Below are 12,565 nucleotides of genomic sequence, written 5' to 3'. Positions count from 1 at the left end.
CCTCCATCACATCACAAAAACTCAGTATTTCAAGGCACCACTGCGGATACTATACTATTTTCAAATTACTCAGAAATTCAAGCCACCTTAGATTAGAAGCTGGCACATTTCATTACAGTGGTTTATCCCTTCATAGCCCAGCTATATAGCTGAACATGCAGCGCTGCTTCCAGTGCACCATCAGTTACATGTTTCTGTTTAAAAAAAAGTAAAAACAAAGCTTTATCTTTAATTATGGAGAGCATTCAAAGAACTCAGAGGGTAAAACGGAGCTTTAAATATACACTTGGCATCTGTGTGTTTGTTTAACAGCTGTGTATCACTTATCTAAGCACAAAGGGCTTACATGTGATTCTGTTTAACGAAGTGCATTTAGACTGAGGTGCTATTAGAGTGGTGACCGTGAACAAAGGCAGTACTGTTGTAAATCACAAAGCTAAACAAGCAGATGAATGTCAACTGTAGTGAAAAAGAGGAGGTGGTATTACAGGGGGGCTGCGGCATAAAACAGCAGTTGCCTGAACTTACCGACTGGGTTATAATAATAGAGATGTGGTGTCAGATTATAAAAGTGTGTAGGGAAAAAAAAATCAGCTTTAAATACGGTGACCCCATTATTGCCATGCCTTTATAAAGATCAGCAGGCATGACTGTTTCGTTTATGACAGGTGATGGTAACAGCAGGGTGATGAGAGATAACCGTACCTCGATTTTTGCAGAGATGCTGATCTCTGAGGGAGTCAGGGTGATGGAGGGACACTGCTGGGGGCCTTGACCAATGCTGATCCAGGAGCGTGGCATCAAACCTCGGGCACACTCGTTTTGGATGCTGCATCTACATATAAAGTAACAAAATATAATTCATATACATATCGACTTATCACGTCACATTTCACCACACTTTGCAAAGGTATTCCAACCCACAAACTTTATTGCATTATTTATTACATCCAACATATTTCAAGCTTTTAGAAAATGATGCATAGATTTCATTTTTCATCAAACAATGTTATTATATTTGTAGACCAATCTGTTCTGCAAGGGTAGGTCTCTACCAGATTGGCACATCTAAAGACTGTTAAAAGATAGCTGAACCTCAGTTACACTAAGCATCTGTGGACAGTGATATTCAGCTTTCACCACAGACTGTAAGATGGATTTATTTCTAGAATTCAAAAACATTCTTAAAAAAAATGCTTTCATTTTATTATTGCTATGTTTGTATGTTAGAGGTGCAGTCCTGATGAAAAGCAACCCATTGCCATAATCATAGTCTTGCCTCTTCTACATTTTCTTTTAGGATTTAGCTCAATTTTCCTTATATCTCCAGCTGACTCTCCTCTCCCCACAACAAGATGCTGCCACCACCATTTCTTACTGTGCAGATGGTCTGTTCCATAACAACAACATTTTAAATGTTAACCAAAAAGTTTGATTTTGCAACTTAATTATTAGTGGACCTTTGCAGCTCCTGACATAGGTCAACCTGCTCCTTTGGGCTCACAACTCTGCATATTTTAGGTGTTTCCCTGCTTCCACAAACCTGAGTTAAATGACGGGATCATTATCCGTCTTCAGTCCTTGATATCCTGCTAAGGAGATGAAGCTATAGTTTGCATCGGTTGTGTTGGTATGGAGACACATTTCAAATACTGTTTGTTCAGTAATATATTTTTTTTAAACGCTCTAAAGCCAAATTAGAGCAGCTGGTTCTATAGTGAGATTAAGTTACCCACAGACGTTATCTGTTTGATATGTGGGCAGATAATAACTACGTAGATGACTTCTGAAGCTCACCACACTTCAAATTATTATTTGAATATGTGATGTTTTGGGATTTTTTTCCCACTAAACATTGAATGCATTTTTTGTTAAGAGAACATAGTCCAATAAACTTATCGTAGATTCTAGTTTTAATATGGCAGTGTAAGCAAAGTTGGTGAGATTTTTGTTTTTGTTTTTATTGGAGAAAACACAGTTAAAAAGGCTTTAAAATGCACTTTAGTAAAAAAAAAAAATTCACCATGTTCCGTTTGACGTTATGATCACATCTAATAATTGCTTGTCATCATGGCATCTTGTAATTTAGTCGTGCATGTGTGAATGCAGAGCTTTAAGGTCAACTTTCCATCCTATGTGGGGAGAGCACCAACTTTTCAGTTTCTTTTTCATTCTAGAACTTGTCAAAGTCTCACCGTTGGGTTTCACGGTCTGCTTCCCACAGATTTATGAGGTGCTCTGGTCTCCTAATGTCACATTCAGACCTCGCCTGTCAGTTTGCCTGGCTCGGCACAGGAGACCACTTGACTCTAGGTCACACATATTGCTATGGTAACCAATCCGGCAGGCGCCAAGATCAGGGACGAGTCACAGATATCAGAATAACAAAAACTACCAGCCTGGGACTTAATCTGCATGAAGCAACAGTGCATCCATGAGTCTGTGTGTTTTTCTGAAGGACACATATAAAGGGGATAGTGTGTAAGTTTGTGAATATAATGAACCTCTGGTACAGGAAAGCTTGTAAAAGGGCATTCAACGAGCGAGGTGGCGTCACACTTTGACTTGTGTTTCACTAATGAACATCAATGTTGGCAGAGAGCTTAGTTCATCTGCAGCTCTGACTGAAAGGACAAAGTGACCTCAGAGAAAGGAAGAACCTAAAGAGGGCCCCATGTCCTCCTTACATGCCACATAATGAGTTTGGCGCATCCTACTTTCCTTTCACACTTTAGAGGTTGTTTTAAAGTAAAGTGTGTATCTGTGTGACTCTAAGTGCGGGGATTTGTGTTTTGAGGAAAGAAGATGTTCAAAATCTCAGTCCCAATGGCACTTAGGGACCTGGAGGGTATAAGAGGTCAGCTACCGAGCTAAAAATAAAAACGAAGGCTCTGAAAGCAATCTGAAAAAAAGAAATAAAACCAGCCAGACACAAACAAACTCATAAACTCTGAACACATTCTCAAAGGTCCCAATAAAGTGGATTTAAATGCACAAAGGGATGATAATCATTGTTTGCTTTGGATAATAGGAATGCTGTTAAGACAATTTAAGAGGGCAGACACCACTGATAGGGCAAAATATTTGGATAGCTGCAAAACCCACTGGTTCAATCTTGGACCATTGCAGTAAGTCAACTACAGTACTTTTAGGATGACATATATAAAACAACCTTAATTTATACAATGTTTATGTGAGCTGTGACAGAGTAAAGCCTTCAAGCCCATTAAAACTAGAGCTCCGCCATGTCACAAGTGAATGTTTTTACAATGTTTTATTGATTTAGACTATTAAAACAATGAGATTGGTTGCAAGGAAGCTACATTTGCCTCACTCCACTATTTATTCACCCTCATCATGATGTATCTACCCACTGCTATAAGTTAAAGTATCCAACTAAAACTAAATAAAGGCCATCAAAGCCTGTAAGAGTCCATCCAACTGTCTAAAATCATTACTGGTATTAGAAATATAAAAACCAACCACAAATTGCTCTCAAGCAGTCCTTTAAAATGAGCTATTTTGCACAATTACACTGCAATGCTGTCATTAAATCAGATATATTTCGCCGCTCAAACTGAAAAGCATAATGTCTTTCTATAATCCTGAGTCACATGCTTACTCAGGAGGAAAACAAAATGCCAAGACCAACAACTCAATGAAATCATGGCACTTTTTAAGCTTCCCCAGGTCGCAATGTTGCAGCCTAGACATACTTGCAACCAGACAGTGTTAAATGCAAATTTACCTTTAAGTATTGGAATTGTGGAAGGGAAAAGAAAGGCGTTACAGTGCAAAAATATACAGTGAAAAACTTTAATTTAGCTCCTAAATTGTTTTCATTTTCCACCATATGAATCAAGTGTTTCCCAACAGGTTAAACCCTTAAAAACATCAAAGAGCCCCTATCAGTACAAGAAATTGATGCAGAAGCAATGCCTCCCTATAATTGAGTGGACCTGTTTGTATAATCATTTTCCAACAGGCATTGTCCAACCAGCTGAGTTTGAGTGTATTGGACTTGTGCTATTTATAGCTGCTCTGTGGGTACATTGAATTAGACTGGTTTAGTATGATAATAATAGGACAGTAGTTCTCCTATCTACTTGTGCAAACTAAAGTAGGGTGAAACTGAACAAAGCACGGCAAACTTTAAAATAGATGGGCTGCAGGTGCAGATGACCACACAAGGTGTCACTCTAATGGTCATAGAACAGGAAACAGAATCATTTAGGGAATTTGATGTACTGTAAGTAGGAGAGGGATTGCTTCCACAGATTTAACTGTTAAGTAAAAAGTTTGTCCATGACATTCGAAGACTTTTACCACCTGTACCTTTAATATCCTCTTCCTGAAAAATGCTCCTTCAGATTGTTCGGCTTATTGGTCAAAAATGTGGACCCTTGCTGAGTGGTCCAGTGTAGTAATCCTACAAAATGTGGTAAATCATGATCTACAGTAGCTAAGTACAGGAAAAAAGGCTTTGCAAGAACTGTTATTTTCCTTCATCCGCACTAAAGATGCTTTGAATCTGAGAGCCTCGCAGGGGTTGGGTACATTCAGTTCAGATCAAACAGAAAAGTAGACTACTATTTTTGTTTCTATTCACACCTACTGCTAATTTACGATCAGCAATAAACTCATTGTCATGTTTTTAGATGTGGAGAGAAGCCATAAAACACCCACAAAGTTGCGGGCAGAACATGTAAACTTGACCAGGAAAGTCCCCAGGCCACCACCGGTATTTTTATTTTTACTGACAGTGCTAACCACTGATACAGTCTTCCCTGATTCCAGCCCAATATATTTAGCATCATGCAGTTAAGTCAAAGTTTTATATTTCGATTACTGAATATCTCAAATTATAGAAAAATAAAGCAAACATCCAAACATTCCATTATGATTATATATCATAATGGAAAAATAGCCATCAAACTGAAAGGGGGAAAGTCTTTCTTTTCATTATTTTCAATTATTTAATTAATGTATTTAAACATTGGTAATTCAAGCAGAAGTGTACGTAAATGCTGCACTGTGGAGAAATTAATTAAAACTAATTTACTTATCTGATACAGATATTAAACAATATAAAGTCTGATAAACAAACTTTGACTAGTTTCAAAAACTGTTAAAAAACTGCTTCTACTCCTGCTCATCAGATCTAACCACTTTTCCTGTTTCTGCTGAAGAAAAGCATCCCCACAGCATGATTCTACTTCCACCATGTTTCACAGCAAGGTTGGTGTGCTACGACTGCATGGTATCACATACTGCATTAACAAATGTTGAAACACATAACACATGTAAATACAGACCTCCTCACTGTCAGTCAAAAATCCTTAAATTTGCTTGCCAATCAGCATTGAGCAGCCAGCTTTACAACCCTCCCCTGCTCCACTGAGCCCCTAAGAGGTTTAGCCTCACTGGCAGAGACATATTTTGGCATGTTATCCAATCAGGACTCTACTTGCTTACTGGTTACCTCAATAAACTGAGGCTCAAACCTCATTAGGGATTTTTCATAGAGGCTGACCGACAGCATCCTGCGGTCTTTCAGCCTCACGATACATATTTGACCAATAATTCTACTACCGGTAAATCTATAGGGGAGAACAACCATCCCTTTTATTTAGTGAGGAATTGGCAAGGGTTTAGTGTCATCTTTTATTATTTTTTTACTGCCTAGGTTCCACCATGCATGGAGTATTGTTCATTGTTATTTACGTCTGACCAAATTGCCTTACATGTTTGCTGTTTCCCGATTGTTATATGTGGCAAACTACAAGCCTTAAAGCTTTCTTCAAACAATAGCTCTCTCTAAGCCATTTTCCAATAAAAAACTGATTATTGAAGTACATAACTTATAGCTATCCCTCTGTTAGAGAATGAAAACAACAAACTCACTCATAGCATTTTTTTCTTTCCTAAAATGTATTCACACCTCTCCTGTTAATTCAAACAGCAATTTTCTCAAACACTGCACTGTGAAGAAATTAATTCAAAGTAGCTCACTTTCCCGTGAAACACTAATACAAACGGCGATGAAAATACAGTTCTGACATGCAAACACTCCTCCTCTTCCTCTCCACACTCTGCCAGACTTTAAAAAAGCTTTTCACAAAAGCTCCCTTAAAATAAACAGAGTCAACATTTTCAGCTAAAATATGACCTGTGAAAACTCATCACCCCCCAGAGTGTCTGAGGAGGTGGGAAGCCAGTGAGGCTGTTAAACAGCAGCAGAACATATGAGTTTCTGAAGTGCTCACGCCGACACAAACGCACCCAAACACACACCAAGTTAGTGGGAGATAAGAACATGCAGATAAGCATGATAATTTGTGAATAGCAAAGAAGGCATGTCATGCATAATTTGCTTCAAATAAAGATGTTTAAGTGCTTTCCTGTGACATGTGGCAGATTAAACCAGTGCCAGCATGAAAGCAGTGATCAAGGACTGGGTTTTATCTCTACTACAGAAAGTAGCTCCATCTTTTTGACAACAATGCCGCCTCAAAAGAGTGAACAGATATGTTTTCATGTACCATCCTCCTGCAAACATACTGAGAGACGTCAGAGCCATGAGTATAATCCAACTGGCCCCTCAAAGGGACAGTGGTGGCTTCACAGATTTTGAGAACTGTTTCTTTTTTTTCACACTGTCTGCAGTTGTATCAGACAGTGAGGTGATGAAGGAGATGATCCACCCCCACACTTCATCCCCCAGGCCTCGAAACCACAGAGCCAACCCAGTGGCCGGCAGGCCTGGCCAAACAGTGCATCAAACGCACAAACACTCATGACATCAGCTCCCTGGCCTCTGAAAGCCAGAGAAAGACACACACTCAGGCTGACACTTGCACGCAGGCTTACACACTTTGACATTTCCTTGTAAAAAGAACCAGTGTGCTCGCACCCTCCCACTACCATCAGCACAATCAACGCTCCTTTGTAGAGGGATAGGAAAGGGGACAGGGGCACGGAGGGGAGGAGAAGACAAGAACTAAGGAGACAGGGCAGCAGGCTGAGAGATAGATGGCTAAAATTTTCAAAGCTACTGGAGTATAAGGACAATGAATTAAAAAATAGAAGGCGGAGGGCAGGGAGAGTCTCTAGAGTAAAAAAAAATGCAGTGAAGCGAGAAAGAAAGCGGAATAAAGAGACAACAGATAGATAAATAAAGAGAGGAGACAGGGAGATAACAGCCAGCAGTGGCGGGTCTCAGTTAAATGGAGCTCTGGGCGAGTCCCTACTTCTGCTGAGCTCAAACTCCTTTCACCTTTTCTTTGTGATTTTAATTTTAATGTTCTAAACCATCTCTGGATAGAATAGAACAATCTTGCACTGGTGGAATAACTTTCGATATCTTAGAGATAATCAGTGCAGTCAGGATTCCCCTGACATGAAACCACTCAGTTCCTTAGTCATTTATGTTTGCTTAGAGGAAAACATTGCTATGAATTTCTAAAGATAAGAAAAGAGTGGAGAAACAGTAGGTGCTGTGAACAACCTTTTCTAGTGTTTTGTGTCCCTATTCATGTGTAATCTGAAAAAAGTATATATGCAGTATTCTATGGTGAAATATGGTTAAAGCTCTCTGAAATATAAGAAGTGTCAATTCTCTACAAGGGTTCAGTGTTATTTTTGTCAGCAATGACGATGGCGAAACTTATTGCGTTGATGCAATAATTTTGTGCTAAATGTGCAAAATGGCATTTTCCAACATTTAAGTTAACATGACTTGAAATGTAGGTCCGGCATTGCCGTGGCATTATAAGGCAATTATGTAGGTTCTGTGTAACTTTTTATATCAGATGCCTGTGAATTTAAATATACTTGAGCAGCGGTAACCGATGGGTACATTTTTAGAAATCAAGCCAAAGTAGGATGTGTTGGCTTTTGGATGGGAACCTCGTTTGTCTAAAAGCTTTCCTTTATTTTAAATTGTGTTAGCTTATCTGTCTGCTATTTTAAACAACATAATGTGTTGAATTAGATCTGCTATTCCCAAAACATTTTTGAGACACTTTTTTTTATAAAGTAGGGCATTAATTCATAAAAAAAAGTTTATTTGAATTCTATAAATCAAAGTTCTCTGCCCAACAGCACTCCAGCAATTGTACTGGAGCTGTCACTCTGGTAAAGATGCTGGTTGTTATTCGAAACTGTAAAGGTTAGCTGTGGATGAACTCATTATTTAGAGAATAGGATATGAAATAAAGCTTATCATTACAAAGATTTCTCAGAACTTTCATTTCCTTATTCATGCCAAATTAAACCTGATAAATATAGTATTTTGAGCAGATCGCAGGAAAGAAAACTGTGTAAACTGTGTTTAAGTTCACAATTGGCTGTACATACATGCTACCCTGGGCATTCAGCCCTATCTGTTATATCAGTAATAGCCACTGACAGTGAGAGAGACTGACCACGTAAGAACTCTACATTTCCCACCCTTCTGTATCTGAATGGCCTCTGGCTATTTGCTTTTATCACCGGACCAAACTAATACACACCCAGACCCAAACAAACGTAGCTCAACAACACCCATTTTCTGATGTGGGTCCAGACATCCCATCCTGACACAGCCACATTAATCACTGTGTGCTTTCACCAGCTCACAGCTCCACTTCAGCCAAGTGACTCCTCACTGGGCTCTTCCTGCCTGTCACTCTTCCCATCAGACTGACCGAGAGCCAGGGGAGCTCTCCAAACAATGATGTTTCCTCCAAGTCAAAGGCTCAGTGAAAAGCAGATCAATCGTCATCCAAGGATAGTTTCTCAAACCGAAAACCCACTCTGTTGGTGCCAAGACTCAACCAACCAACCAACTTTCAAACTGAGAGTGACAAATCCCAAAACAGGGAAAAGAGCCCCAGTGATTTTCACTAATCCTCAAGTATCAAAGCAGGGAGCAGAGGCGTTTCCACAGAGGTATCAGTTTTCCAATTTATGTACAAAAACAACAACTATGTGAGATTATATTTTGTAAAAAGCCGTAGCTGATCTTGCATCCTAAAAAAAGACAGGAAGTGAATCTTCCCACAGTCAAACTCCACTTGCTGATAACATCAACAACCTCGTGGCATGAGTGTGACACCAAAGCATATGATTATTTGATTGAATCATGTTTTACTGGAAGAAAGGAAGATGCTGAGATGAACAGATAACAAGCAAGAAGAGGGCCTTTGAAGTCCCTGAAAAGTTGTTGTTCTCACCTGTTCTCCAGGGTGCACCAGCCACAGTAGGCGTCTCCAGCGCCCAAACAGTCAGTGCAACTCGTCCACAGATCACATTCTGCCACTTTCACTCGCAGCATCTGCACCAAAGTAGCATCAAAGTACAACCAAGTTAACAATTTTAAGACAATTTAATGTTTTTTTTAAAGAAATATAAAATTTGGTAAGAGTCCTACATATGAAATAAATAACAGCAGATAACTGTCACAGCTCTGACAGTCGGTTAATATGATACTGAATGCATAAATGCAACATCTGCTGGCTGTGGCTTGTCAGCAGTTGGGATTTGCTTCTTTTCCTCTGTTGCTTAATCTTTGTAATTAGGTCATCTGTGGGATTTGGACTGCTGGGCGGACATAACAAGCAATTTAATGATGTCGTGTGGCCTCTGGAAAAAAAAAAAAGTTTTTTTCTGGCATCCCCCATGGATTAGACACTTTGTTAAATTAAAAATAGCATGTACACTGCTGTGAAATACAACAAGTTTAGGCCTTAGTTATTTAGGGTAAAACGCTTAAAACAAACATTATTTTGTCATTATTAACATGAATCCCTTCCTGCAAAACTGTTTCCCCCATTTAATTTTATAGCCTTATCCAACAAATTGTGCATTGTAGGTTATATAAAGAATATTTTTTTCATATAATGCATAACATTAATAATCCTCTTCTTTAAGACTGTCGTAAAGCATTTTTATTCCAGAATTGCATTTAGAGAGACCGGTACAGGAGATCTTTCTGCCCACCGCTATTAACATCTAAGAAAATTTGCTAAAGGCTCTACCTTTATGTGCAAAGTTGACTTTCCCATTATGACCGATAAGATGTTTTTGAATTAATTTGAATTTGTTACACAGAGCAATGTACCTGGTTTACACTTGACTGGTTGAAGTTCGACTTCAAGGAATTATTTGTGTCAATAAACAACTTTACATCAGAGACCACAAAAATCACATGTGCTGTTCTCCAAGGTTTGATCATAGGGCCCTAGCAATTAAATACCTATATACTCACCCAAGCTTAGGTTAAAATAAATTAAATAAATGACTATATAATGATGACAAACAGCTCTATAATATCACCAGGTGATTTAGCACATATTAAGCACTAGTGAAATGTGTACAATAAATAAATAACGGGATGTGATAAGATAATCCTCATCTAGTAATAATTTTACAACCAAAGGAGTTGTGATCAAGGGTGAACAGGAGTTACTTCAGCTGGAAACTGCTGAGGAGTGGTGCCCTCATCCTATTGATGGGGGATCTGGAGCCAACAAGTCATCTCTATGTCATGTATTTGTTCTGACCGGCTACTGCACCAGGTGAGTCCAATCTGCGCAGGTTAAACCAGATTGGACTCACCTGGTTCAGTGGCTGGGCAGAAAAAAAATACATAATATATGCCCAAACCAAAAATGGCCCCAAAGCACTAACTCATGCGCACTAACCCTCAGTTTGCATGTTCCCACGGCGGGTCCACCACATTAAGTGCCATCCAATACCACGTAGTGGGTAGGGAAAATGGACAATTCAGCCCTTAAATAGCGAGTCTGTGTTAAGTGCAGCCTGCTAGAACTTGGCAGCAGGTGTAACAGCAACTTGATGGCGCAGGAAACGTGTGCGTTTAAATGTAAATTACACCTGTTTGCTGCATCTTTATCACACCGACGAAAAATCACAAGTTAGGTTTCTTTGAACAGTTTTATTTGACCGTATACATTTGTTTTAAGAAAAGGGCTTATGTTTAATGTTATGTTAACCTATAGAGCTACAGCTATGTGCATGGGGCGTCACTTTGTTGCCGTAGCAACGATTGCTTTCTTTTTCCATTGGAGGAAAGAGGCTGTTCCATTCTCGTTTACACCCCTCCCCACCTTTAATCAAGGCGCCTTCCACAGCTGTGAGTGTGACTTTATTGCGAGTGAGACTTGATAGTTAAGAGTTAATGGTTATGGAGCGGTTTGGGATTCAGCATTAGAGATGACCTGTTGACTCCAGGTCCCCCATATCTGCTTTAACCTCACTAGAACTAACAAAGTAGAGCACATCATCTCAGTTTTAAAGTCCTTACACAGGCTCATAGACGACTACAATAAATACCCTGAGTTATTTTAAATCAGGATTTAACATTTAATTTTGCCTTCATTTCTGTTTCAACTGTTTAGGAATGTCCTCCATTTACCTACTTAAAATGCCTTTAAAACCAGTTTCATCCCTTGGTTTTATTGGCAGTCTGATACTTTTGTTTTTGTTATTCCTAAATTTTTATTGATTTTAGATGTGTTCCCTTGTTGTTGTTATATGGTGCATTTGAAAAAAAGCTAAAATCATAGAAGTGGGACTGTTGTATTCACACTGTCAGCTAAATAAACATTATCTTGAGTGAGTTGTCCAACTTTCCTTTTCCTGGCTTTACTGTTCCTCTAGCTGCACTGTACTTTTTTCTATATTTTCCCTTTTTTATTTTTTGCAGGTGAAGCACTATGAACTGACCTATTACTGAAACACGAATTACAAATATACTTGCTTTGCGTTTCTTTTATTTTTTGAACTTTTAATTTTAAAAGTGCTTAATTTTAAGGTAAGATGTTTAAGATTTCAACTTAACAGCAGAAAGTTGTGGATAGTGCAGCATTTATCTTCGCAGCAAATTGTCATGCATGTCTAAAAAAGCATAAGCTCATCAGTGTGCATTTTAAAATGTGTCTGTCGCAGGAAACATCGTGATTTCATATCTGTGCAAAAAACAATCAGGTACACCGGTGAGAAAAATGCTGAAAGTGCAACCACATGCAGACATACGTGCTGCAGTTATGAAACCTCCTTGTAGCTCTGAAGTCTAAAGGAGCGTAGAGCATCATACTAAATCTAACCATGTTTTGCTAGATGGGAGCAATGAGCCTCCACTGGATGTTAGCAGATGTATTCTGAATGTGGTTCCTGTGGTTTTTCTCCATGATGACATCTGTGAAGACAAGCAGTAAACATCTACCGACTGAAAAATTGTCTGCGGCTGTGTGCTTACATGGTGAGAGGTCATGACATAAAGGAAGTTGCTGTTGTTGGGGTCGAAGGTCATGATATGGTGGACTGCTTCTGCGGCTGGTAGCTTCGTGGTCCTCTGGCTGGCCAAGGTTCTGTTTGGCAAGAAGGTCAACTGAGGGCAAAATAGAGAGAGGTTAGATAAGAAAGGATCAAACCAACCAGAGAACCTCCACTCAAATCCACCAGCTTTTTCTAAACACCACATATTTTATCAGACAAGATGATTTACTAAATATGGCATACATTTGTTTTCTTGGTTTTAGTGACTCACACCAGAATATCT

At 39.1% G+C, this 12,565-nt stretch overlaps 1 protein-coding gene across 4 annotated transcripts in view; it reads right to left on the bottom strand.

The window, feature by feature from the left end:
* The window catches only part of plxnd1 (plexin D1), a 114,503-nt gene that overhangs the window by 83,888 nt on the left and 18,050 nt on the right, over positions 1–12,565 (bottom strand). For all 4 annotated transcript variants that reach the window (XM_038271345.1, XM_038271347.1, XM_038271346.1 and 1 more), the window contains exons 3-5: positions 12,263–12,394; positions 9,216–9,316; positions 706–835 (exon numbers count right to left, since the gene is read on the bottom strand). In XM_038271345.1, coding sequence (XP_038127273.1) covers positions 706–835; positions 9,216–9,316; positions 12,263–12,394 — 363 coding nt within the window. The remainder of the gene's footprint in view (positions 1–705; positions 836–9,215; positions 9,317–12,262; positions 12,395–12,565) is intronic.

This window comes from Cyprinodon tularosa, unplaced genomic scaffold (assembly GCF_016077235.1).
Source record: "Cyprinodon tularosa strain WSP-4 unplaced genomic scaffold, ASM1607723v1 ctg8, whole genome shotgun sequence".
Lineage (NCBI taxonomy): Eukaryota > Metazoa > Chordata > Actinopteri > Cyprinodontiformes > Cyprinodontidae > Cyprinodon > Cyprinodon tularosa.
This window is presented reverse-complemented; position numbering and strand designations above follow the sequence as displayed.